The 26,502-nt window shown below is 45.8% G+C and overlaps 1 protein-coding gene across 8 annotated transcripts in view; it reads right to left on the bottom strand.

The window, feature by feature from the left end:
• Ccdc30 (coiled-coil domain containing 30) overlaps positions 1-26,502 on the bottom strand; it is an 82,074-nt gene that overhangs the window by 3,775 nt on the left and 51,797 nt on the right. For all 8 annotated transcript variants that reach the window (XM_041652215.1, XM_041652218.1, XM_041652220.1 and 5 more), the window contains 8 exons: positions 21,846-22,025; positions 20,364-20,573; positions 17,867-18,021; positions 13,777-13,921; positions 8,637-8,749; positions 4,880-5,021; positions 2,286-2,422; positions 1,861-1,975 (listed from right to left, as the gene is read on the bottom strand). In XM_041652215.1, coding sequence (XP_041508149.1) covers positions 1,861-1,975; positions 2,286-2,422; positions 4,880-5,021; positions 8,637-8,749; positions 13,777-13,921; positions 17,867-18,021; positions 20,364-20,573; positions 21,846-22,025 — 1,197 coding nt within the window. The remainder of the gene's footprint in view (positions 1-1,860; positions 1,976-2,285; positions 2,423-4,879; positions 5,022-8,636; positions 8,750-13,776; positions 13,922-17,866; positions 18,022-20,363; positions 20,574-21,845; positions 22,026-26,502) is intronic.

Genomic DNA, 26,502 nt, shown 5'->3' with positions numbered 1-26,502 from the left:
TGCTGGAATTAAGGGTGTGCACCACGTCTGGGTTTTTTTGTTTGTTTGTTTGTTTGCTTTGTTTTAAGATAGGACTTTGTGTATGCTAGGCTGTCACTCTACCAACCAAGCTACATTCTCAGCCCAGCTCTGTTTTTTACTTTTTTATTTCATTTAGTGCCTGTGGGTATGTGTGTGTGTATATGTGTGCGTGTGTATATCCTATACATGGTCAGCCCACTCTGTTTTTTAAGAAATTTAATTATATTTTAATTAATTTTATTAATTAATTTGTGTGCATGTGGGGGTCGGAGGACTTGACTCTCTTCTTTGACCTGGGGGTACCAGGGAACGCTTAGGTCTTTAGGCTAAAGCCACCCTATCAATCAAGCTTTGTTGGTTTTTGTTGTTGTTGAATGTGTGTATGCCGTTGTTGCTCTTGTTTGTGTTTTTCCCTCGGTTGAGAGAGTCTTATGTACCCCAGATTGGCCTTGAAATCATTAAATAGCAGAAGCTAGTCTTGAACTTCTAACCCTCCTGCTTCAGACTTCTCTGTGCTGGGATTACAGACATGAGCCACAATGCCCAGCCTCCATGTAGTCTTTTAGCTCCAATTGGTAATCCTATCATATTTATTCGTGTGTGTGTGTGTGTGTGTGTGTGTGCGCGCGCGCGCGCGCGCCCGCGCGCCTTTCTGTTCTGAAGTCAAGACTTAAGGAAGTCTTAAGACTCTCTTTGTAGTCCAGGACTTGGCCGAGTTGCTGGAGCTAATGGTTGATGAATGACTATGTAGAAAGTTGAGAAAAAACTCATTCCAGCAAATAGAAAAACTATTGGCAACCAGGTCCTATCAGTTTTGCTTTGGATGACGACTAGAAAACAAACACCTCGTGTAGCTTAGAAATAGCCACCTTTGTGAGAATAAACAAGATACAGAACTTATAGCGATTGTGGCAACTCCACAGTCACCAAATCTGTGGAGAAGCATCTTCCAAAGGGGATGCCTTGCAGGGGATGCACACATGGAAGGGAGGAAGCAGCCTCTACCCTGGATACAGCATCAGTTCTGCTTACTGAACTCCCTCCGTCTTCACCAGTCAGACGCGGGACCTCGACTGAGCCTATACCCATCTCCTCAGTTCTCCTTGGCTATTCATCTGTTTTAATTTGAACATGTTTTTCTCTGACTTGGTTGTCCTCCTTAGTCTTGACTCATTAGTAGACTAAACTGGCTTCACTGGACCTTTCTGAGCCTCAAATTTGTTTTTCTTTCTTTCTAAACAGGGTTAGACTAATACACTGTCAACAGGCTTGTTCAGAAGGAGGGATATCTGGGAAAACAGCATCCATTCATTCTAAAGCATTCTATTGTGTCTGTCTGCAGATACGGATAAGTATGATCTATATCTGTCCACAGATATGGTCATGTATGAGCTATGCCTGTCCTCAGATATGGTCATGTATGAGCTATGTCTGTCCTCTGTCCTTGGATATGGTCATGTATGAGCTATGCCTGTCCTCAGATATGGTCATGTATGAGCTATAGTCCTTGCCCTCTGGGACCTCACTGCTGAGTTATTGATCTAGAGAAGAGAAAAGGTAATGACAATGTAGCACGTTAAGAAAGATGTTCAGAGGCATACACAGATGTCTTTGGGAATCACACAGGGTAAAAGTGTTAATCAAAATTGACCCAGGGATGAGCAGGGGTCACCAAGAACAGTCACAGGTTTGCCACTCCATGTCTTCTCGAGAAGCCTCTGTCACAGCTCACTGTGTGGCCTGGAACAGGCTATGGTTCTAGAGGAAGCCAAGAGAGGGCAGGGTGAACCCGCGAACCAAACCTTAGAGTCAGGACCCAGTACAAAGTGCACATCTTACTTCCGCTCTGCGAATCTGGATGCTCCTTATAATGCGTTCTAGGAGACTGATTTGCTGCATGAGCCGGAGGCAGTTTTCCTGCAGTTGCTGGTTTTCTTTATCCAGTAAAAAGGCCCTAAACATGGCATAAATCAGAGGCATAGCTAGAAACGTCTTCCTTGCTCCCTCTCTCTTTCCCTTTCCCCCTCCCTCTCTCTTTCGCTTCCTCCCTCCCCTTTTTTCTGTGCAGGGATCGCACACAGGGCCCCATGCATGCTAAGCATGTGCTTTACCACTGTTATACAGACTCCCCCCACCCCGACACCGTCTTTAATGCCGCGGTACCTGTCACTTGCTCAGACACCTGGAAGCAGAAGTCAGCAGAATAGACTCGCAGACGCCCCCTCCCCACAGTCCCCAGAAGCACCTGTGTCCGCTGCACCTACTTGCTCTGGATTGCAGAGACTGTGGACTTATTGCTGCAGATCAGTTCTTCTTGATTTGTTACTTGTTCTAGCAGCTTCCTCTTTTCCAGGAGGAGGATGCCATTTTGGGTCATGATCTGACCCTGGAACTCCTTCTCCTGGGGATGAGCACAGGGGACAACAACATACACATGAAAGACTTCAGTCTGTTCCCATGGCTTTTTATTTTTGATTCATGTATTATGTATAAAGTGTTCTGGGCACCACATCTCCACCATGAGGTTGCTGGGAATTGAACTCAGGACCTCCAGAAGAACAGTCAGTGCTCTTAACCTCTGAGCCATCTCCCAGCCCCTGTTCCCATGTCTTAACAGGAACTCTTGCTTTCTCTCTTTCTGGCCCCAAATCTGTTGGCACCCGTCTGCTGCCAACATGCTTACTTATACTAGATGCCCTCCTGTTGGTGGTGTTTACTTAGGGAATATATGCATTCTCAATTAGAGAAATACCATGGTGGGCTGGGCGGTGGCGGTGCACACCTTCAATCCCAGTACTTGGGAGGCAGAGGCAGGCGGATCTCTGAGAGTCCCAGACCAAGACAGCCTGGTCTATAAAGGGAGTTCCAGGACAGTCAGGGCTACACAGAGAAATCCTGTCTCGAAAAACAAAACAAACAATAAAGAAATACTGTGACAGCCAATTTCTAGCAAGCAACAGTGTCTTTCCTGTATTTTAATCCCAATAGGTATCAAACCACCAGTAAGTGCAGCTGCTTTCCATGTTCTTGCCCCTGGATTTATTTCCATCAGCTTTGTAGATATTTTGTTGTTGTTGTTTTGATATACTCTATGGTGAGAGTCTTGCCTCAGCCTCTTGAGTGCTGGGATTGTGGCCTGTGTCACCATGCTCAACTTGCTGTGTTCTCTTTTAATTTGTTAATTTATTTTAAATAATTAGGTGTGTATGGGTGTGCACCACAACATGTATGTGGAGGACTAGGTATAAGCAGCAGGAATCAGTTCTCTCCTTCCGCCATGTGAGGCCTGGGGATTGAATTCAGGTTGTCAGGCTTGGCAGCAGGTGCTTTTACCCACTGAGCCATCTAGCCGGCCTTCAGTTACCTTCATTTTTAGGCAGAGAGAGAAGGTTAAAAACTTAGCCTCCTGTCCGTGCCTTAGACAAATCAAATTATCACATACCTAGTGGCTTTATGTGGCAAATTGACTTTATCGCCATGCTAGGGGCCTACACGTGAATCAAGATGTTGCCAGGGTTAGTTCTAGGGACCCAGAAGGTCTCCCTGTCAGTATTGGAGATTGAAGCCAGGGCCTTGTGCCTGTCAGGGAAGTGCTCTATGCTGGACTGTACCCTGAGCCATCACAGGGAGCCTGTTCCAAGCCTCCTCCTGTTGCATGGTTGCCAGGCATCCTCCATGTTCTCTGGTTTTATAGACATCCCCTTTCCCTCTCCACTTCTGTCCTCATGAGATGCTCCTTCCCATGGGATGTGTCCTTGTCTCTGCATCTGCCACTCCTCTTACAAAGACACAGGCAATTGAACTTTGAATTCGCTCTCATCTAGGATGACCTCATTTCAACTGACCACACCTGCAGAGGCAGGCTTTCCAAACTGGCAGCTTGCATCTGGTACTCTACGTAAGAGACATGAATTTGGAGGACACCGTCTTACCAAGTTTGTGCACATATACACCCAAAAGACTAATTTTTAGAAAAAAGATTTCTTTTTATTTTATGTATATGTGTGCTTTGCCTACATATACATGTGTGCGAACCATATGCATGACTGGTGCCCGATGGAGCCAGAAGAGGGTGCCAGATCCCCTAGAACTGGATGATTATGAGCCACCGTGAGTGTTCTGAGAACCAGACCTGGATCCACTGTAAAAGCAGCGAGTGCTCTTAACTCCTGAGCCATCACTCTAAGATGGATATTTCCATTTGTAGGTGAGACAATGGCAGATTACTAATGAGACACCTCTTCAATATCCTATTTGAGTTGGCAACCCTAAAAATCTTGCAGGTCCTTAGGGGATTCCTTACATTCAGGCTGGTGCGGTTAGCTGGGTTGGTAAAGTGCCCTGTAAGCACGAGACCCGAGTTTAATCCCTAGAACCCACATAAAATTGTTGGAATCCCAGCCATGAGTGGTAAAGAGATGGGGATCCCTGGGCCGCTGCTGGCTTTAGTCTCCTTGGTGAATACCAGGCCAATGAGAGAAAGGAGGAACTCCATGCATGCTCTGGGAGATGATCCCTGACCTTGTCTCCTGACATCATTCACATACATCGACATAGATGCAGTCATACACACACGTGGACACACAGACATGCACACACGCGGACACACAGACATGCACACACAAGGATGTGTGCACACACGCGGACACACAGACATGCACACACGCGGACACACAGACATGCACACACAAAGATGTGTGCACACACGCGGACACACAGACATGCACACACAAGGGTGTGTGCACACACATACACGTGCATTAAAAATAAAGAGAATCATCACACTGGAAGATGGAAGCTGGGGCCGTGGCTAACCATCAGTGATGTCAGTGCACTCTGGGCTTTTTGTTTTCCTCACCAGTTCAATCTTTTGTTGCAGTTTCCCAGTTTCATCTTCGAGTTCTTTAATCCTCTTATTTCGTATTTCTAACTCATTGGTTAGACGGTCCTTGACCTTTTGAAGCTTGGCTTTGTGGCAGTGGTGTTTGTCTTTGTAGTTTCTATAAAAGCAAAATTCAGTTGCTGGGCACCAGATCTCATGACAGATGACTGTGAGCCTCCATGTGGTTGCTGGGAACTAAACTCCCCACCTCTGGAAGAGCTGCCAATGCTCTTAACCTCTGAGTCATCTTTCCAGTCCCCCTCGTTTTCTTTTTGTCTTTACAGAATCCATGAGTTTTGACTGAGCAAGGGTTGTCTTGAAAAAAAAAACTAAATCAATCTAAATATCTAAATTAATAGCTAGATTTGTCTAGCTTTTGTTATGGCTACATAAATCCATGTCCATTTTAGCTAACAGAATATAAAGAGGAAGGCAGCGTGCCTTAAAGGAACCCAGCGTGCACTGCTGTCTCTGCCTGCCTACTGACTGAGATGCGGCTGTTGTAGTGAAATGTCATCAGCCATGTGTCTGGGTTCCACGAGGCTAGCCTGGTCTAGTTCCAGGACAGCTAGGGCTACACAGAGACACCCTGTCTTGAAAACCAAAACCCAACTAACCAACTAACTCCAGCTACAACCACCACTACTACCACCACCACCACCACCACCACCACAACAACAACAACAACAACAAAAAGTCCCTACAAGATGCTCGGGCAACAGCAAAATAATAGAAGCCTAGGCTTCTGATGCAGCGAAGCTCCATGCAAGCCTGGACTGCTTATGTCTGCACTGTCAGCTAAGACAGAAACACCCCCACATACTGCATGCCTCTTTTCAGTTCTTTAGGCAGAGTCCTGCTGTATAGCTTAGACTGGCCTGGAACTCACTATGTAGCCCAGACTGGCCTCAGACTCATAATCCCAGTGCTGGGGTTATGGACGTGTATCACCATGTCCAGTTTTATATCTTCTGCTTTGTGTGTGCATATATGTGTGCATGCGTGTATGTGTGTTCATGTGTACATGCAGGCATGCGTAAATGTGTGGTTAATTACAGAAGCCCAAGATCGATGTCTGGGTGTTGCCCTCCACCTTATTTTTTTTAATTTCTTTAATTTTTTAAAAAATTTATTTATTATGTATATAGTGTTCCAGTCACAAGATCTCATTATAGATGGGTGTGAGCCATCATATAAATGCTGGGAATTGAACTCAACTCAGGACTTCTGGAACAGCAGTCAGTTCTCTTAACGTCTGAGCCATCTCTCCAGCACCTGCCCTCCACCTTATATGTAGATAGAGTCTCTCACTGAATCTGAAGCTCACCCCTTTGACTAGGCTGACTGGCCAGGAGCTCCAGGGATCCCCGTCTCCTCCTCTCCCTCAGCACCAGGGTTACAGGCTTGTTACCTGTTCTGTGGACCCAAACTCAGGCCCTCATGTAACACTACTAACTGAGCTGCCCCTGGCTTCTGAAGCCATTTCTATTCAGTGTCTCATACAGTACCCTAATTAAATAACTCGCGATAGACAGCTTCATTCGTAAACTTGCCACAGACCCATTTCAGTCCCAGGCCCTTGCACAGCACCTACTACATAGTGTGAGACACACACTTCTGTGATAGTTTTCAGTTCCCTAGAAGATGACTCCCTCCCGTGCACAATCTCACTTCCTTTGGCGTTGGGACTGCATGGCGGGACTGCTCCTGGGTATCGGCATCCTGGGGCACATCAGAGGTGGAGCACCTCACAGTGCATCAACCTCCTTCCCTCCTCCATATCTCCCAGATGTTCACAGGGCCCCAGCAGATTTCTTGGTTTTGAGGCAGTGCCTCACATTGTGGCCTACGCTGGCTTTGAACTCTTGATCCTTCTGCCTCTACTTTCCGAGAGCTGAGATTATAGGTGTGTGCCACTATAGTAAAATCATGACAGTTTTCTTTTCTAAAGCACTGTGTCTCGGAGGCTGGAGAGATGGCTCAGTGGTTAAGAGCACTAGCTGCTCTTCCAGAGGACCTGGGCCCACGTGGCAGCTTACAACTGTCGTTAACTCCAGTTCCAGGGGATCTGACACCCTCAAACCAATGCACATAAAATGAATTTAAATGAATTATTAAAAAAAACTGTGCTTCGGAGATCTGTGCTCTTCAACTCTGGATACATGTTACAAACGTATGGTGATGCTTTGGGAAAACACTGACTCCCCTTCCCCTCACAGATCTTGATTAAATTCATGTATGTCAGTACTCAGGCACATGCAGCCAGGGTTGGATCCATTTTTCTAAAGGTCATGCATAAATAACATGGAAAATTATCCAACCTCACAGATGTAACTCCCCCCTCCCCGCCACATTCAAAATAGAGTGGAAAGCCCTGGCTAAGTGTGTATGTAAATAATGGGAGATGGTGGGTGACGGAAGTCAGACATGAAGAGAATACCGTGCAAAATGAGTCTGTTCAGAAATCTGGAAAATGCAGATGTCACAACAGTGGCTTCCTAAGGATAAGAGAGAGCGGCAGACTGCACACAAGCAGGAGACAGTTCAGCAGCGGGGGACATGTTCCACGCCGTGATAGAGGTGGGAGTTACACGCATATACACTTGCCACAATGCATTGAGCTGTGTATTAGTTTTTTGGACATGTGTTTTACATACATCAAAATGTTGGAGGAAATTTTCATCAAGGTCCCCTCTCCCCTCGACTATGGTACTCGCCACAAAGAAGGATGTGGAGAAACAGCAACTCCTCTAGCACGATGGCAGTAGAGGAGAGATGCTTTTGAATGCTTGCCAGTGCATTAATGAGGCATAGTACTATTCACTTATTGGACCACTGAGTCATTCCAAACAGAATCAGGGCTGTGGCGGGATGGCTGGCGGATTCCCGCAGGTCCAGAGCCAGCAAAGCTTTTCCGCTTGCATTTTTTTGCTCTTTGCACTGTCTGGCGCCAACTGCTGGCTAAAGCATGAAATACACTGAGTAAAATAGTGAAGTTTTATAACCACCAGTAGGGGGAGTTCTGTAGCAGGTTGGTACCAGCATGCTGACGATTTGTTGCTAGTAGTGCGATAGTGAGACTTGTGCCTGGCCTCAGGGAGGTCCCAGGAAGGCTCCACGGAGGCAGGTGACAGGTAGTGATGGCTAATGTGCTTGGCCAAGTATAAACCAAAGTTTCAACTTTTGAGCTCCCAGGTTGTCAGGCGTCCAGTGCACATACTGTCCAGACCGAGGAAAGGAAGTAAGAGAGAGACTGGAGAAATGGCTCAGTGGTTAGGCATGCCTGTTGCTCTTCTAGAGGACACCAGTTCAGTTCCCAGCCCCCACATGGCAGCTCACAAGCATGGGTAACTCCTATTCCAGGGGTTCTGACACCCTCTACTGGCCCCCGAGGGCTCCCACAGAGTGCACATGAATGTATGCAGACTCACACACATACACAGAAATTTAAAAACAAATAAGTAAATATTAAAGACTGTAGGGAAAACCCTTGAAGACAGTGAGAGGGTATATCTGAAGAAAGCAAAATATAGACAGAGAGCTCAGGAAACAGTTAAGTCCCTCTTCTCAGGAAGGAATTGGGTCCAGCATTTTCCTTGGAACAGAGTGTAGATGGGACAGGGAAATCCTGTTGATGGCCCCATCAGTGTGATTGCTCTGGTTTGTTTGTTTCTTTGTTTCGGCAGAACAGCCCCTGTGTCCTGTTTGCCCACAGGGAACCAGCTTTGTTTACCTCACATGCTCACCAAGTTGCTCCAAAAACCTCCCGTGTTCTTGCCAGAGAGCATCCTTTTCTTGCTGTAACTTTGATAGTTTCTCTGACAGTTCCTGGTTGCTCTTGACATACTGAAAAAGACAAACAAAAGGCGGGGGGCGGGGGGGGGTGATGGTGGGAAGTCTGTGCCTGGGCATAGAAGTCCCCACATAAACCCTGATGAGCCTAGGGACCGCTGAAAACAGAGAGATGAAAAGTACTCCTCCATGTGCTGGGAGCTGGTTCACCCCTACTGCAGGGAGACAGGAGCTCTTGGCTCAGAACCATTCGGGACCTCACCCCATGTGTCCCCTTGTCTGGTTGCCTATTTCTAACCTTTAAAATGCCCTTTATAACAAACCAGGAAACAGAAGTGTAGCGAACTCTGTGTTGTGTGAGTGCCCTAGCAAAGTGACTGAGTTTCAAGAGGTCCATTTCTGGTTGGTCAGAAATTCTGCCAGGCAGGGGAAGTGGCTCCTCTGGCGGGGTGCTAAAGACTAGTGCACTAAGTCTTTATTTATTTTTTTATTTTTTGGTTTTTCGAGACATAGTTTCTCTGTAGCTTTAGAGCCTGTCCTAGAACTCACTCTGTAGACCAGGCTGGTCTTGAACTCAGAGATTAGCCTATCTCTGCCTCCTGAGTGCTGGAATTAAAGGTGTGCACCACCACTGCCTGGCTGTGCACTAAGTCTTAAGTTGGATTCCCAGCCTAGCATAAAACTACATGAGGGGAATTTACTTAATAATCCTAGCAACTGGTCAAAGGCATTTTCAGCCACATAAGAATTTGAGGTTAGCTGGTGCCACACGAGACCCTGTCTTAAAAAAGGGGTGAGGGGAGACAAGTAATTCTGGAGGCACAGCCTTGCCCCTGGGTCTGAAATCATGAGGACTGAATTCTAACCCATAGGTCTGATGAAACAGTCTTCAGGGTGATTGTGTCCGAATTGAATTGAATTAGAAGATATGCAACTAGCCAGGGAGTGGTGGCACGTGCCTTTAATCCTAGCACTCAGGAGGCAGAGGCAGGCGGATCTCTGAAATTGAGGCCAGCCTGGTCTACAGAGCAAGTTCCAGGACAGTAAGCTACACAGAGGAACCTTGTCTCGGGGGAAAAAAAAAAAGAAAGAGAGAAAAAAAAAGAAAAAAAAAGGTATCCAACTTCTGGTCACTCAGAGGCGTCACTGGCTTGCTGGTGGGCCAAGAGTCACACATCTCTGAGGTCACATGAGCCTCCACGTTCATGGATGTGATGCAAAAGTAGCGGAGGAAAGGAGGCAGTTTGCTTTTTTATAACATGCGTGCATAAATTAAAGAAAGTCTCTTGACCTTGACCCATAAGATATTTGCATCTAGAAGTGGCTGCTAACGCCAGATGTCCCACGATGCTCCTTGCACCAGTCTGAGGGGCTGTCCAGCAACTCCTCCAGCTGCTCGCTGATCAGCTTGGGACCTTCAGCCAAGATGTTAAGATCAGAGTCAGTTATCAGACAGGCCATCTCAATAATGTGATCTTTCTCAGTGTCCAATCCTGTTTTCTCCGGGTCCACCCGGACCAACTGCTGAGCCAAGCTCTCCCCTGCTGCCATGGCTGCACCACCTGGTGCCTTTGTTGACCCCTCACACTCTCAACAGCCTGTGCCTGCCACCGGTGCCCAGGGACATGTATCACCTGGCATGAGCCATCACTGCCCAGCCCCCTAAAGAACATCTCCCACCATTGCTTTCAAAGCCGGTTTGCGGGCAACAAACTCCCCAGTTTCTGTTTGTCTGAGAAAGTATTTTATTCCTCTGTCTTCTTGCAGGATTTCCCCCTTTTCTTTGAAGTTTGGTTTAAACATTATGAACCTACATGTAGTTTTTCTGTCAATCATCTTGATTGGCATTCTACAAACTTTCCAGATCTGTGGTTCAGCATCTGGCATTAACTTCTGGATATTCTCAACCATTATTTCAAATGTTTCTTCTTCTTCTTTTTTGATTTTCCGTCATTTCCATCACACGTTCTGCATTTGTCTCACGGTTTTTGGATAGTCTGTTCCTTCGCCTTTGCTCACTGATTTCAAGGTTTCTGTTGGGAGTTCCTCAGGGTCCAGGATTTTCCCCTCAGCTGTGTGTAGTTTGCTATGTGGCCCATCACAGGCTGCCATGACTTCCGCCGCTGCAGTTTCTCTGTCGAGCCTTTCTTCTTCCTTCTTAGACTTTCCATCTCTGTTTCTGCTGCCCCTCCTCTTATACGCCATGCACCCGCGTTATTAGATTCCTCGGCATATTAATCACAGGCACCTTACACTTCTGATAATTTCAATATCCCCATCATATTTGGGTCTTCATTCTGCCGTGTTACTCAGTTTCTTCAAGTTGTGTCTTGATATGTCTTGTGAATTCTGCTTGGTAGCCAGACATGATGAAGTTGTCAGAGACAGGTATTTAGTGTGCTGGTATGGCTAGGGGGATGGATGAACCTCATTCTCTGCTCCTATGAGTAGGTCAGAATCTTCCAGTTAGCGACACCTTTGAACCACGGTCCTTACACTTGCTTCTTTCTTAGCTGCCTTCATTTCTTCTCCTTAAATGGGGCAGAGTAGGCTGAGATTACATGTTTCTCTTGCCCTGGGTCAGTTAGGTTCTGGCAGAACTCCATCATGCTAGGTTCTAGTTAAACAATTTCCCTTATGAAGGAACTCTGGATGCCTCTCTCCCGAAACACCCCTCCTGCCAGGAGACCAGGAAGAGATTCCTCAAATAATCAGTCAGAACCTGGAAGTGAAGCCCACAAAAGGGTTGGGCCTCAACACTGTAGAGTCCCCTGGAGTTCTAATCTCTCGGAATTTCCCCTGTGCTCTGAGTTTCCAACAGTTCATCAGTTTCGGTGCAGGCTTTCCTGCCTTGCTCTCACCGGGCTCCCCCTCCTCCTGCCCTTCCCCATTTCCTCAGTCTCTCCAGCTTCAGGGGGCAGTGGCCTTGTGGTGGTTTGAAAGAAAATGTCCCCCAAAAGAAATGGTACTATTAGGAAGTGTAGCTGTGTTGGAGTGGGTGTGGCCTTGTTGGGTAGGTGTGGTCTTATTGGAGGAAGTGTGTCACTATGGAGGTGGGCTTTGAGGTCAGATATATGCTCAAGCCACATCCAGTGAAACAGTCTACTTCCTGTTGCCTGCATAGCAACGCATAGCAGTAACCTCTTGGGCACCATGTCTGCCTGCACACTGCCATGTCCTGCCATAGTAATAGCGGGCTGAGCCTCTGAACTGTAAGCCAGCCACCACAATGAAATGCTTTCTTTGTAACAGTTGCCGTGATCATGATGTTTCTTCTCAGCAATGGAACCCTAACTAAGGCAGGCTCTGTGACTCCACTTCTCTGACAGATCAAGATGTATTGTTAAAGCTTTCATCTTGCTCAGCTTTATTTGGGGTAGGATCACTTCCAAGTTCCTTTTGTACAGAATCCTCAGCCAGAAACTTCCATAAAATTCCACGAGGTTAGGAGTTAAAAGAGTGTGGGTTGGTGAACACATTGAGGCACAGGGTGGACGCAGAGTGCATGTGTCCCACATTCCGGGGCATCTCTTCCTTCTGGATATTTCTGAATTGTGACCTTTTTAAATAAGCGGGCAACCATGTAAACAAATGTTTCCTGAGGCATTCTGCTTTTGTGTATATGTGTGTCTGTCTCTGCGTATGTACCTGCAGAGGCCGGAAGACAGAATCACATCCCCTGAGGCCAGAGTGGGAGCCCACAGCAGGTCCTTCTGATTTCCCATCCAGCAGCTTTGCAAGTTTCTTTCTTTCTTTCTTTCTTTTCTTTTCTTTTCTTTTCTTTTTTTTTTTTTTTTGATTTTCGAGACAGGGTTTCTCCGTAGCTTTTGGTTCCTGTCCTGGAACTAGCTCTTGTAGAACAGGCTAGCCTCGAACTCACAGAGATCCGCCTACCTCTGCCTCCCAAGTTCTGGGATTAAAGGCGTGCGCCACCACCGCCCAGCACAAGTATTTTTCCTTATGTATTAAATACCTTCTTGTCTGTATTGGGGCTCAGTGCACGGGGCTCAGTGCACATCACCCCAAAACATGACCGCAGAACAGAATATGCCCCGATGTGCTGGCTAGTTTTATGTCAACTTGACCCAAACTGGAGTCATCTGAAAAAACGCCTCCATAAGAGCCAGAAGTAGGGCATTTTCTTTCTTTCTTTCTTTCTTTCTTTCTTCCTTCCTTCCTTCCTTCCTTCTTTCCTTTCTTTCTTTCTTTCTTTCTTTCTTTTTCAATTTTATTTTTGTTTGTTTTTGTTTTTCAAGACAGGGTTTCTCTGTGTAGCCCTGGCTGTCCTGGAACTCACTCTATAGACAAGGCTGGCCTCAAACTCAGAGATCCATCTGCCTCTGCCTCCCGAGTGCTGGGATTAAAGGCGTGCGCCACCACTGCCTATTGGATATTTATCTGTATCCGAGACAACTCCTTCTTCACCCTATAACTTCTCCCTGTGCCCTTCCATAGCTGGTCTCCATTGTGCTCCAGAGGTTCCAAGGTCCTTTCTAGATAGCTCGGGATGTTGTACAAGCTTTGGACAACTGACCTGTTTCGAGTATTGTGTTTTGTGGGACACTCATGCATATACATGTAATTAAAGTGGTCTTGCTCCTCCTTGTTTGCCCTATGTTGATTGATCTTTAAAAACATATCTTATTCATTTTTATTTATGTATAGGGATCTTTTGCCTGCATGTATATCTGTAAATCATATGTATGTCTGGTGCCTGAGGAGTTCTGAAGAGGATGTAGGATCCATCTGAACTAGATTTATAGGCAGTGGGAGCTTTCATGTAGGAACTTAGAATCAAGCCCATGTCCTCCAAAAGAGCAGCCAGCGCTCTTAATCATTGAACCATCTCTCCAGCTCCTTCCAATTTAATTTATAGCCTAGCCAAACAGCCCAGAAGGCTACGGGGAGGTCATATTCCCTCTCCTTCACTTGGATATAATATAGTTAGGGTAGATTCTTTTCCCTAGCTAAATTCAGTAGGTAAAGTGTGCTCAATGGTAAGTGGCTAAATAGCAGTGATGGACGTGCATTCCAGTCTATGGGAACAGGAAAACGGGGAAGCATGGCTGCCACTTTCTTACCTCTTCACACTTTCTGCTCTCATTTTCCAGCTGTTTGCGGAGAGCCTCTTGCTGCTGGGAATTGGTTGCTTCCAGCTGGTCCTCCTTCTCCTGCAAGGTTCTCACTTGTTTCTGGAGCTCATTTATGTCCTGGTCCAGGAGTACCCTGAGGGCAATCAGTGCACATCACATCACTCTGTACTGCCACACTCTGCAAATGAGTCCTAGACTTATGACTTTTGTGCCAGCAAGAGGAAGCTTGTGGATCCAGTAGTGAGGTACAGTCATGTATATGTAAGGTAAAAGGACCTGTGCAGGAAACTTTCCACCTAACAGAAGCTTTTTCTTAATTCTCCCATTGCTATCAAAACAAGGCCATAAGGAAGAAATAATTTTCTCTATAGCAGAGATAAGAGAGACGTGGCACCAAGAACATCTAGGACAAGGCTGGCGTGTGGCTCTATTCCTGAATCCATGTTCCTTTCCCCCTAGTGCTCTACAGGTTGACCCTGCGACCTTCTGACTCCACACACTGCAGGTGCTGGTGCACACACGACACCTGCTACAGCTGCCTCCACACACTGCAGTGCTGGTGCTGGTGCACACACGACACCTGCTACAGCTGACTCCACACACTGCAGTGCTGGTGCTGGTGCACACACGACACCTGCTACAGCTGCCTCCACACACTGCAGTGCTGGTGCTGGTGCACAGACGACACCTGCTACAGCTGCCTCCACACACTGCAGGTGCTGGTGCACACACGATACCTGCTACAGCTGCCTCCACACACTGCAGGTGCTGGTGCACACACGACACCTGCTACAGCTGCCTCCACACACTGCAGTGCTGGTGCTGGTGCACACACGACACTTGCTACAGCTGACTCCACACACTGCAGGTGCTGGTGCACACACGACACCCTGCTACAGCTGCCTCCACACACTGCAGGTGCTGGTGCACACACGACACCCTGCTACAGCTGACTCCACACACTGCAGGTGCTGGTGCACACACGACACCTGCTACAGCTGACTCCACACACTGCAGGTGCTGGTGCACACACGACACCCTGCTACAGCTGCCTCCACACACTGCAGGTGCTGGTGCACACACGACACCTGTTACAGCTGACTCCACACACTGCAGGTGCTGGTGCACACACGACACCTGCTACAGCTGACTCCACACACTGCAGGTGCTGGTGCACACACGACACCCTGCTACAGCTGCCTCCACACACTGCAGGTGCTGGTTCACACACGACACCTGCTACAGCTGCCTCCACACACTGCAGTGCTGGTGCTGGTGCACACACGACACCTGCTACAGCTGCCTCCACACACTGCAGTGCTGGTGCTGGTGCACACACGACACCTGCTACAGCTGACTCCATACACTGCAGGTGCTGGTGCACACACGACACCTGCTACAGCTGACTCCACACACTGCAGGTGCTGGTGCTGGTGCACACATGACACCTGCTACGGCTGCCTCGTGGACTGCTGAGCGGCACTGATGGGGAAATTTGACAACCAAGATTAACTGTCATTATGCAAGAGATTACTATACAACAATTTAAAATGATAGTATTTATGAAACTGTACAGCATCAACGGGAAACCGCAGATGTCCAGAGTCAACAGACTCCCAAGTGTTACAGAGGCAAGGATGTTTCATGATGAGTCAAGAATATTTTGAATTAAACGGAAACAGAACATACAGACTTTGTGAAATGCATCAGAGAAACTGGTACCAGTAAATATGTATGTTATAAAGGAAGGAACCTCTAAAACCAATACTCCAAATTTTCCACCATAAGAAGCCAGAGGAAGACTAGGATTGGAACCCCAGGACAAACAGAAGAAAAGAATAATAAGACAAGAACCTCAGCCAGGTGTGGTGGTGCATGCCTGCAATTCCAGTATTCTAGAAGCTGAGGCAGAAGAATTGTGCGTTTGAGGCAAGCTTGGGTATATAGTGAGTTCCGAGATAGTCTGGGCTACAAAGTGAGACTCTGTGGTCTCAAACCAAGTGGGGTGGCTCACATGTAACCCCATGCCACATGGAAGGTGGCAACATAAGAATCAGGAGTTTAATGCTAGTCTCAGCTATATAGTGAATCGAAGGCCAGCCTGGGCTACATGAGACCCTGTCAAGAGGTGTGGAGTGGGGAGGTAGACAGACAAATGGAATCAGAAAAAAAAATAGAGAAAATGAAATAAAACTAAAAGAAAGTTCTTTGAAAAGGCCAATACAGTTGATAAAATCTCTATCTAGGGAGGAGAACCAAGATGCACAGAATAGAGAAATTGATGTGAACCATCTCTATTGGTCCCGCAGGTATTGAAAGGACAACACAGGATATTATTATATTATTATAACATCATTAACAACTCTGTGCCAGAGATCTGGTAAGTCTGATGATGAATGGGCGGAACTCTTGAACTGTGGATGATGTCAACTCCCACAAGGAAGGACAGGTGGCGCGGCATCGCTATATCCACTACAGACACTGGATCCTGCTGAGACTGGTAGGCTCACGTGTAGTCCCAGAAATCTGGGACACGGAGGTAGGAACATCTCTTGATCCCACAACTTTGAGACCAGCTTGGGCAAGACTTCCACCTCAGAAAAGACGAATGAGGGCCTGGGAAGAGGACTAGTCGTGTTGGTAAAGGGCTGGGATCCAAATCCCAGTCCACCGTAAGAGCAGCAAGTGTTCTCAACCACTAAGCCATCTGTCCACATCACCCAACTCCCAGATCACTTTTTTCCCCCTTAAAAAAAAAAAGATTTATTTATTATGTATGCAACATTCTGCCTCCATGTATGCCCACATGCCAGAAGAGGGCACCAGATCTCATTACAGATGGTTGTGAGCCACCATGTGGTTGCTGGGAATTGAACTCAGGACCTCTGGAAGAGCGGCCAGTGCTCTTTTTTTTTTTTTTTTTTACAGCTCATTTCTTTTTTTTTTAATTTATTTATTTATTAAGGATTTCTGCCTCGTCCCCACAACCGCTTCCCATTTCCCTCCCCCTCCCCCGATCAAGTCCCCCCCCCCCTCATCTGCTCGAAGAGCAATCAGGGTTCCCTGACCTGTGGGAAGCCCAAGGACTGCCCACCTCTATCCAGGTCTCGTAAGGTGAGCATTCAAACTGCCTAGGCTCCCACAAAGCCAGTACGTGCAGTAGGATCAAAAACCCACTGCAATTGTTCTTGAATTCTCAGTATTCCTCATTGCTCTTAACCAGTGAGCCTCCCCAGATCACTTTTAAGATGGGGGTTTTCTTATTTCAGCTATCTGGACTTGTGGCAAGCTTGCTGGCACTCTTCAATGTGCCCCTGCTACTGTTATCTGCCCCTTGATCTGCAAGTGCTGTCATTCATCAGACTTGTGTCAGCTCAGGCTATGCCCTGCTGCCTTCTTATGACCAGTACTTGCTACCAGCTAGGACCTAACTGCACTAGGACAGGTTAACCCACCGACTTGCAAGACATGGAAGGTTAAGAAGACAAATGTTTCCCCACGGCATCTCATTGAGCGTATTCGGTCTTCACGTACACAAATATGAAGCCAGGAACATACTCAAACATTCATTCGTTCAACAAATATTTACTCAGTAGTACTTTGCACTAGGTCCTAGAATAGAACTTCTAACTATAGCTGGGAATAGGATTCTGAGCTACAAAGTATGTGTGAACCTCTCTGTGTGTTTTCAGTGGATAATATATCTTCTCAAAATGTGTATGGCTTATTCTGAACTTCTACAAATGAGAAGCACCTGCCATTGAGGTCCAGGGTCTCCAAAAGAATGTTTTAAGTCAGAATCATAGCACTTATGTTAAAGGGGAAAAAGGGGGATGGTTCTTATTCTTGACCAGTTTGTTGATGCCAAATATTTCTATAATGATCTAGAACTATCTAGAAGGACATTAGCCAATGAATAAAAAAATATAGCTTCAATGAAGTCTGAATTTGTGTAGGTCACATCAGAGAACAAGGCAAGCAACTGTCAGATTTCACAGGCTAATCCAGTTAAGGCAGTTTACCCAGTGCTCCAGGTAAGCCCTCCACCCTAGGAGTCCCATACCCTGGTGGTCCTTACCTCCTTTGCTGCTCCTCTTGACACTGCTGCTGCAGCCTAGCCTCACTGCTCCTTGCTTCCTTGATCTCCTCCTCTAGTTGTTTCTTATGCAAAACACAAGCATCTGAAAGGCAGACTTGTCGAGCATGGTCTAATTTCTGCTGCAGGTCCAAAATCTTGGATGAAAAAGTGAAACATTATTGGGGGGGTTGACCCCTCTTCAACAACAAACTCAATACTAAATTGAACTATAGCAAGGACCTATATATTTCAGATGGATAGATATTCTTTTTTTTTTTTTTATTTTTCGAGACAGGGTTTCTCCGTAGCTTTTGGTTCCTGTCCTGGAACTAGCTCTTGTAGACCAGGCTGGCCTCGAACTCACAGAGATCCGCCTGCCTCTGCCTCCCGAGTGCTGGGATTAAAGGCGTGCGCCACCACCGCCCGGCGGATAGATATTCTTTAAACCTTTCAAAGACCTACAGAATATGGCATTTAAAATGTTTTTAAGAACTGAGCATTTTTCATGATGGTGAGACTCATCTGCTCCTGGCAGCACCAATCTACTTCAAGAGGAAGATGAGCACCAAAAAGGCTATTTATAGAGTTTGTTGGCCATTTGGGCAAGAGACTGCTCTTGCCTGAACTGCTTGTATTATGCTGCGTGAGCTAAACACGCGGGACCCATGGAGAAATGACTGCTGAACTTGCCTAAAGGTGAGATGGTCCTGTGGGGTTCCTGTTTCATGAGTCTGTCAGACATTCTTCAGGATACAGAAGAAAGTGACTGACAAACTGTCAATATAGGTGGAAATGTCTTTGAAATTTCCTGTTTCATGGAAAAGCCTGCCAGATACTATGGACCAGTAAACTGAAAATGGATGCCCGTATTATTACAGAAGAATTTTGGGTGACTGTCCAGGTAGGGAGGTATCTCTTCAATTCTAGAGTTTTGGAAGTTGCTTAAAATGTTAACTTAGGTAATATTATATCCTACTGCAGTCTTTGATGGAGTTGAAGAGCAGATAGTTATAGTTTTCCTTAGTTATGATAAAAGATAAAGTAGATATAAATATTGCAACTAAAATTCTTGCTTGATAATTGTTTTGTTATATGTAATTTTACTGTGTTAAAGTTAAAACCTACCTTTTTCTTTAAACAGAAAGGGGGAAATGGTGTGGGAAGTCCTTCTGTCTATGTGTTGCTTTTATTGGTTACAAAATAATGCTGTATTGGCCAGTGACTTAGCCGAATAGGTCAAGGTGGGGATTCCAAGCAGAGAAAAGAGGACAGAGTAGGCGAAGTCAAGGAGAAGCCATGTAGCTGCCCACAGGAGATAGATGCCTCTGCTGGAGCCCACTAAAACTTTTCTGGTAGGCCACAACCTCGTGGTAATGCACACATTAAAGGAGATGGGTTAGTTTAGGATATAACAGCTACTAGAAATATGCTTAAACTACTGGTCAAACAGTATTGCAAATAATATAGTTTCTGTGTGATTATTTCGAGTCAGGGTGGTTGGGAAATGACTAGCAGCCTCTGTCAACAAGGCACCAGACATGCACGTGGTACACATACCTACATGCATACAATAAAATAAATAAGCCTATTTTTAAGAGATTACAAAATAAAAACCATATAAGCAGGCAATTCAAATGAGAGAAAAAATTCTTTATTATTAAAAATATATAAATATACTATGGCTTCAATCAGTTTTAAGTTCATGTTATAGTTTTAAATAAATTTATATTTGTATGTATATATAGAGAGATAGATAGAGATATGTGTGTACATTTGTGTGCATGCACACGTATGTGTACAGATGTGTAGAGACCAAGAGTTGATGATGTATCCTCCTCTGTCTCTCTCCATCTTATTTTTTGAGGCAGGGTCTCTTGCTGGCTTGGAGCTTATTACTCTGGCTAGGCTGGTTGGCCATCCAGGTCCAGGGAACCCTACTGTTTCTGTTTCTACAAAGCTGGGATTACAGGCATGCACTGTGGGTTCTGGGGATCCAAACTCAGGCCCTCAAGCTTGTGGGGCAAGTGCTTTACAGACTGAGCCACCTCCCTAGTCCAAGAATTTACATTTTTATCTTCATAAGTCTTTTTAAAAAATATTTATTTATTTGTTATATATACAATATTCTGTCTGTGTGCATGTCTGCAGGCCAGAAGAGGGCACCAGACCTCATTACAGATGGTTGTGAGCCACCATGTGGCTGCCGGGAATTGAACTCAGGACCTTTGGAAGAGCAGGCAATGCTCTTAACCACTGAGCCATCTCTCCAGCCCCCAAGTTTTTTTTTTTAAAAAAATATATAACTTATTAGAATGGTAGGGCCAGATGGACTAAAATTATGAAAAAGAGGAAAGCACAAGGAGAGTAAAGAAAAAGATTAGCCCGTGTCCAGGTTTGCACACGACTGTCTCAAGGTCCTCAGGGAGCAGGGCTCTAGATGTGAACATGGCGTACTGCGTCGCTCTGTACATTGCTTCTTGAGTGTGAAGATACTTACCTTCTCCTGTGCTTCGGCTGCTTTCGACTGCTCTCGAGCCAGCTTTTCCTGCAGGCTCTGCTGGGATTTAATGCTCTGAGCCTGCTGAAGCCCTTCCAGCTCCAGCTCCTTGACTTTCTGCTGACAGTGTTTCCACTCTGCCGTGAGCGAGGACTGCATCCTGGCACTGTCCAGCAACTTCTCCTGGGCCTGCTTGAGTTCGATTTTGATCTAGAGATGGGGCATAAACACAAACCATAAAAACAGGGCTGGGGATGCAGTTAAAAAGTAGAAAGTGTGCCTGGCATTTCTGAGGCACCGGGTTGGAGGCCCAGAGCATGCAAGCGTGTACACGTGTGCACATACACACACACAAAGATTAAAAGTAAACATGGAGGCCGGCAAGATGGCTTGGTCAGTAAAAGTGTTTGGCACCAAGTTTGATGACCTGAATCAAATCCACTGGATGCTACACGGTGGAAGGAGAGAACTGATTACCAAAAGCTGTTCTCTGACCTCTGTCTGTGTCTGCTATGGCACATGTGCACCACACTTACAAATATACATTGCACACACGCGCAACTATATTATTATGAATGATGATAATAAACTTGAAGGAGTTATTGCTATGCATATATACTAGATTAGCAGGTAAGTTTGTCAGGAACTGGCGAGGATGGAAGTGATGCTGATTCTTACGCGGCGCAGATAGAAACAGACCAGATAAGGACGTGAGTAACCCATGCACTGTCCCTATAGCTGAGCGATCTCACTTCGCTGTCTTCCCAGAGAGCCGCGCTTACGTACATTAGCACAATGCCTGGGCATGCATGTACCATGTCCTTTAAAAAGTAGAAGCAACCCTAACTGTTTTTACTACACAGGAAAGAGTGCTTCGGCCGCGAGTTGGACATTACTGAAATAATGAGCTCTTACTAATTCCGGAAGACAAGAGAGATGTCATCTCCAAAGACGGTAAGGGACATGTAAAAGTCAGACCTCAAGGGGGACGGAAATGTATGAAGAGATTACAACCTAAGAGCCAAATGTTTCCTGTAATTGATGGGTCAAAGGTCAATAGAAAACAAATGATCATTAGCCTTATCTCTGTGATAACACAAAGAAGGAACTCTAGACTGAGCATCAATAAACTGCCCCTTTCCTAGTGAGCACTCACTTTTCTTCCCATCAAGCCAGAGCAACGTCTCAATTCTCCTCGTGTTCTCATTGGGTACTGACACACGGGCAATACTGCATTTTTGAAACATTATTGACAAACTATTAATATTATTAACCAATCTGTTACTGCTGAAATTAAATCAAACGTTAGAAAGTTTGAGGTAAAGATCTCAACAGACCTTGTCACTATACCCCTTTTCCTGTTTGGAGACGCATGCGCACCCTATCGGCATTGGAGAAGGTGGAAGAAGGGAGCTATGAGCACCGCGATTTGGCTCTGCCCAGCTGCGGCCAGGCAGAAAAGGATGTGCCTGGGGGACTCACCTTGATGTTCTCCTCTTGCAGCAAACTGTTGTGCTGTTTGAAGTCTGAGCTCCTGCCCCGCTCGTAGCGCAGCTCCTTTTCAGCCGAGTTGCACAGGATCTGCAGGCGGTGCAGGTTCTGTCGCAGCTGCTGCACTTCCCCGTGATGCTGGCAGTTCGCTTTCTCTCCAGATGTTAGGTACTGAGGCAAACATTTTAAGAGAGAGACGCACTCGAGAGAGCACTGGTGATGTGTGGGCTCAAGCTGTCAGCACAACTGCAGGAGCCTGGTGCTCCTGTATAAGCAGCGGGTTCACCTACAACAAACAATGCTTCTACACTTGGGGCTGCTTGGCGATGCTCCCATAGAGCTTCTACACTGGCGTGAAAAGGCCAGCTTATTCTGGGGACAAAAGCAGATGTGTATGGACCACTACCCTTCTTAATGTCTCGCATCAATGAAAGGTAAACAGAATAGAAGATTTTAGAGTAAAACACCCCCTTTTGTGTCTGAGAACTACAAAATTCCTTAAGAATTAAAACAACCAGGAACCTGCTGGGCGGTCGTGGCCCATGTCTTTAATCTCAGCACTCGGGAGACAGAGGCAGGCGGATCACTGTGAGTTCAAGCCCATTCTGGTTTACAAGAGCTAGTTCCAGGACCGACTCCAAAGCTACAGAGAAACCCTTTCTCGAAAAACAAACAAACGAACAAAACAAAGCAAAACAAAAATCCAGGAACCCATACTATTTTGTAGTTTTTTTTTTGTTGTTGTTGCTTTTTAAAAAAAGATTTATTTATTTATTATGTATACACTATTCTGCCAGTACATATATATATATAGGCCAGAAGAGGGCACCAGATCTCATTACAGATGGTTGTGAGCCACATGTGGTTGCTGGGAATCGAACTCAGGACCTCTGGTAGAGCAGTCAGTGCTCTTAACCTCTGAGCCACCTCTCCAGCCCCCATTTTTTTTTTTTTTTGAGACAGGGTTTCTCTGTGTTACAGTCATGGCTGTCCTGGAACTCGCTTTATTGACCAGGTTGGCCTGGAACTCACTGAGATCTGCCTGCCTCTTCCTCTGCCTCCCAAATGCTGGAATTAAAGGCATGTGCCACTACCACCCAGCATATTTTGTAGTTTCTAAAGAACATTTAATTTACAATTGTATTTCATTTTATGTCTATGGGCATTGCCTGCATGTATGCCTGTGCACCGTTTACATGCCTGATGCTGGAGGGGCCAGAAGTGGGTCAGATCCCCTGGAGCTGGAATTACAAACAGTTGTGAACTGACATGTGAGTGCTGGGAATCAAACCTGGGACCTCTGAAGGAGCAGTGGACACTCTTAAGTGTTGAGCCACCTCTCTAGTTCCACATTTAATCTTTAAATTTGTGTGTGTGTATGTGTGCATTTGCACACACATGTAAACATGCATGCTGCTATACATGTGTGGCAACCAGAGGGCAACTCTCAGGAGGTTGTTCTCTTCTTCCACATGTGGGTCTTGGGGATGAAACTCAGGTCATTATTAGGTTGAACAGCAAGTGTCTCTTACTGAGCCGTTTCACTAGCCCAGTTTAAAAAAAAATAATATAATGAAAACCTAAATGTGAACCAAAGCTCAAATGCTGGTTTCATGGGAAGATCATTCCTATTATGGAAATAGAGTAAAACTACAGGCTTTACATCTTCCTATCCGGGGACGTGGATGGGGTGGGCAATAAAATGAGTTATTAAATCAAGCCCTTCATGTCCTCAGCCAAGCATCCTTCAGAATTTCTTTTTTCTTTTCTTTTTTCTTTTTTGGCTTTTCAAGACAGAGTTTCTCTGTGTAACAGCTCTAGCTGTTCTGGAACTGGCTCTGTCGACCAGGTTGGCTTTTGAACTCACAGAGATCCACCTGCCTGTGCCTCCCAAGAGTTGGGATTAAAGGTGTTCACTGCCTGGCTTTTTTTTTTTTCAAGACAAGGTTCCTCTGTGTAAGCCTGGATGTCCTGGATCTCTCTCTGTAGACAAGCCTGCTTCAAACTCAGAGATCTGCTTGCCTCTGCCTCCTGGACTTCTGTCTGATCACAAGTTAATAACATGCCTCGAGATAACTGAAGAAACGATGCACTTAGCCTGCTGTCCTACTGTGGACTCAGCCTAGGTTTAACCTGCCTTTAAGAGACCAATCTAACCAACCTTACTATGCCTTGGATTTCCCACACAACTGGCTTTTACTGCTTAAGTTAAATACACAGTTTTAATCTTAAATTATGGACTCTTCCATACTTTGATAGAGAATAATGCTATATTTTGTGTGTGTCTGTGTAGGTGGCAGTGGTGGTGGTGGTGGAGGTGGTGATCATTTGCTGAAAATAGCTAGCATATTGAAAGCAACCTTAAACAAAATAAATATTCCATAAATGTTGGAAGCAACATGTGGATACAGGTTGATAATATCTGTGTGAGTTCTTGATCTACTGGGGTCAGTAAATAACCTCTTTGCTTGTAAAGCTCTGGTAAAGAACTCCATAAAAAAAAATTCCATTCCTTATTTTCTGTGCTACTCAATAAATACAGAGAAATCCTCTTTAGGCACAGACACAGGATACAGGCACAACAAACAGGCAATAAGGATACATCACACACACACACACACACACACACACACACACTCCACAGATAGACCACCCGCAGACCACAGATGGAGGGAAGTAGGAAATTCAAATTTGGGTTCCCTCTTGGCCAAACTACTCCAGAAGGAAGTTCTGTTTTCACAGTGGGATACTGATTGATTGTTAGTTGACCATGGGCGGCACCATTCCCTGGGCAGGTGGTTAAGGAAGCTGGTGGAGTCTGTGCCGTCCACCAAGTAGAGCTCCTGCATGGTTTCTGCTGTTCTTCCTCTGCTGGGAGTGCGTTAGTAGAGGCAATGCTGTGTGGAATGACAGAGGCCGCCTTCAGTCTCTGCTTGAGCTCCTGCCCCGCCCACCCTCAGTGATGGACTGTGACTTGGAAGCCAAACCCTGTCCTCTAAGTTGCTTCTGTCAGAGCGTTTTTTTTTTTAATATTTATTTATTTGTTATGTATACAATATTCTGTCTGTGTGTATGTCTGCAGGCCAGAAGAGGGTACCAGACCTCATTACAGGTGGTTGTGAGCCACCATGTGGTTGCCGGGAATTGAACTCAGGACCTTTGGAAGAGCAGGCAATGCTCTTAACCACTGAGCCATCTCTCCAGCCCCCCTGTCAGAGCGTTTTATCCCAGCAACAGAAAAAGGCTAGAACAGGACAGACGCTGTTTCTAAGGTGACAACTGAAGCACCTATTTCAAATGCTTACATTGTATGGGGTCTTAGTTACTTTTATTTTTTAATGACTTGTTTATTTTTATTTTATGTGCATTTTGCCTGCATTTATATCTGTATGAGGTTGTTGAATCCCCTGGAGCTGGAATTACAGACAGTTGTGAGCTGCCATGTGGGTGCTGGGAATTGAACCTGGGTCTTCTGGAAGAGCAGCCAGTGCTCTTAACCACTGAGCCACCTCTCCAGCCCCATTTGTTACTTTTCTGTTGCTATCATAAAACACTATGACCAAGGCAACTTATAAAAGAAAGCATATCCAGGTGGTGGTGGTACAAATCTTTAATCCCAGTCCTTGGGAGGCTGAGGCAGGCAGATCTCTGTGAGTTCAAGGCCAGCCTGGTCTCCAGAGTGAGTTCCAGGATAGGCTCCAAAGCTACATCGAGAAACCCTGTCTCAAACAACCAAAATAAGTAAGCAAGTAAATAAATAGAAAGGAAGCAAGAAAGAAATAAAAAAAGAAAGAAAGAAAGATAGAAAAAAGCAATTTAATTAGCCATATGGTCCCAGGGGCTAGAGTCCATGATGGGGGAGCAAAGACAATGGCGGCAGGAGCACCTAAGAGCACAAATCACATCTCAACTACAAGCAAGAGACAGCGAGCACATTGGGAAGGAAATGGGGCTAGTCTTTTGAAATCTTAAGCCTGTCTCTAGTGACATACCTTCTCCAACAACATCTCATCTTTCCCAAACCTTCCCACCAACTGGGGACCACACATTCAAACATTTGAGCCCATGCAACTCAAACCATGTCAATAATTGCATTTAAAAATAACATTGAGAAGCTCACTGGTTAGAGCACAAATTACTCTCTCCGAGGACCTGGGTTTGATTCCCAGAACCCACAAGGAGGTTTGCAACAATGTGTGACTCCAGTCTCAGGGCGCACAGACATACATACATGCAGGCAAAACACCCATACACATTTTCTTTTTAATTAAAAAAATAGAATCTAATATCTTTCCCCTAAACTTTTCACATCTTTCACCCAGAATAACCAAGACCAAGCAATTGTTACATCCCCAAACCCAACTATTCCAAGTGCTGTGTGGTGAGCCCCATAGAGATGCCGCACATCCCCTGGGAGACATGAGAGAGAGAACAGTCTTGGAAGAAAAGGAGGGAGATCTCCGGCTGCCAACTTCCTGGGCAAAGCTGAGGCATGTGAGCTGGCGTCTGTTTGGAAGCTGCCGTAAGGTGGACTTTAGGTGCTGGTTCTGTTTATAGAGGTGACACAGCTCTCTAGATCATCTTCAGACACTGAGCTTATCCAGTACAGAGAGAATGCATGGAATAGAGAACTCTATGACAACCGACA

Source organism: Microtus oregoni, unplaced genomic scaffold, assembly GCF_018167655.1.
Source record: "Microtus oregoni isolate MIOR12 unplaced genomic scaffold, Mior012 000005F_ref0000423, whole genome shotgun sequence".
Lineage (NCBI taxonomy): Eukaryota > Metazoa > Chordata > Mammalia > Rodentia > Cricetidae > Microtus > Microtus oregoni.
This window is presented reverse-complemented; position numbering and strand designations above follow the sequence as displayed.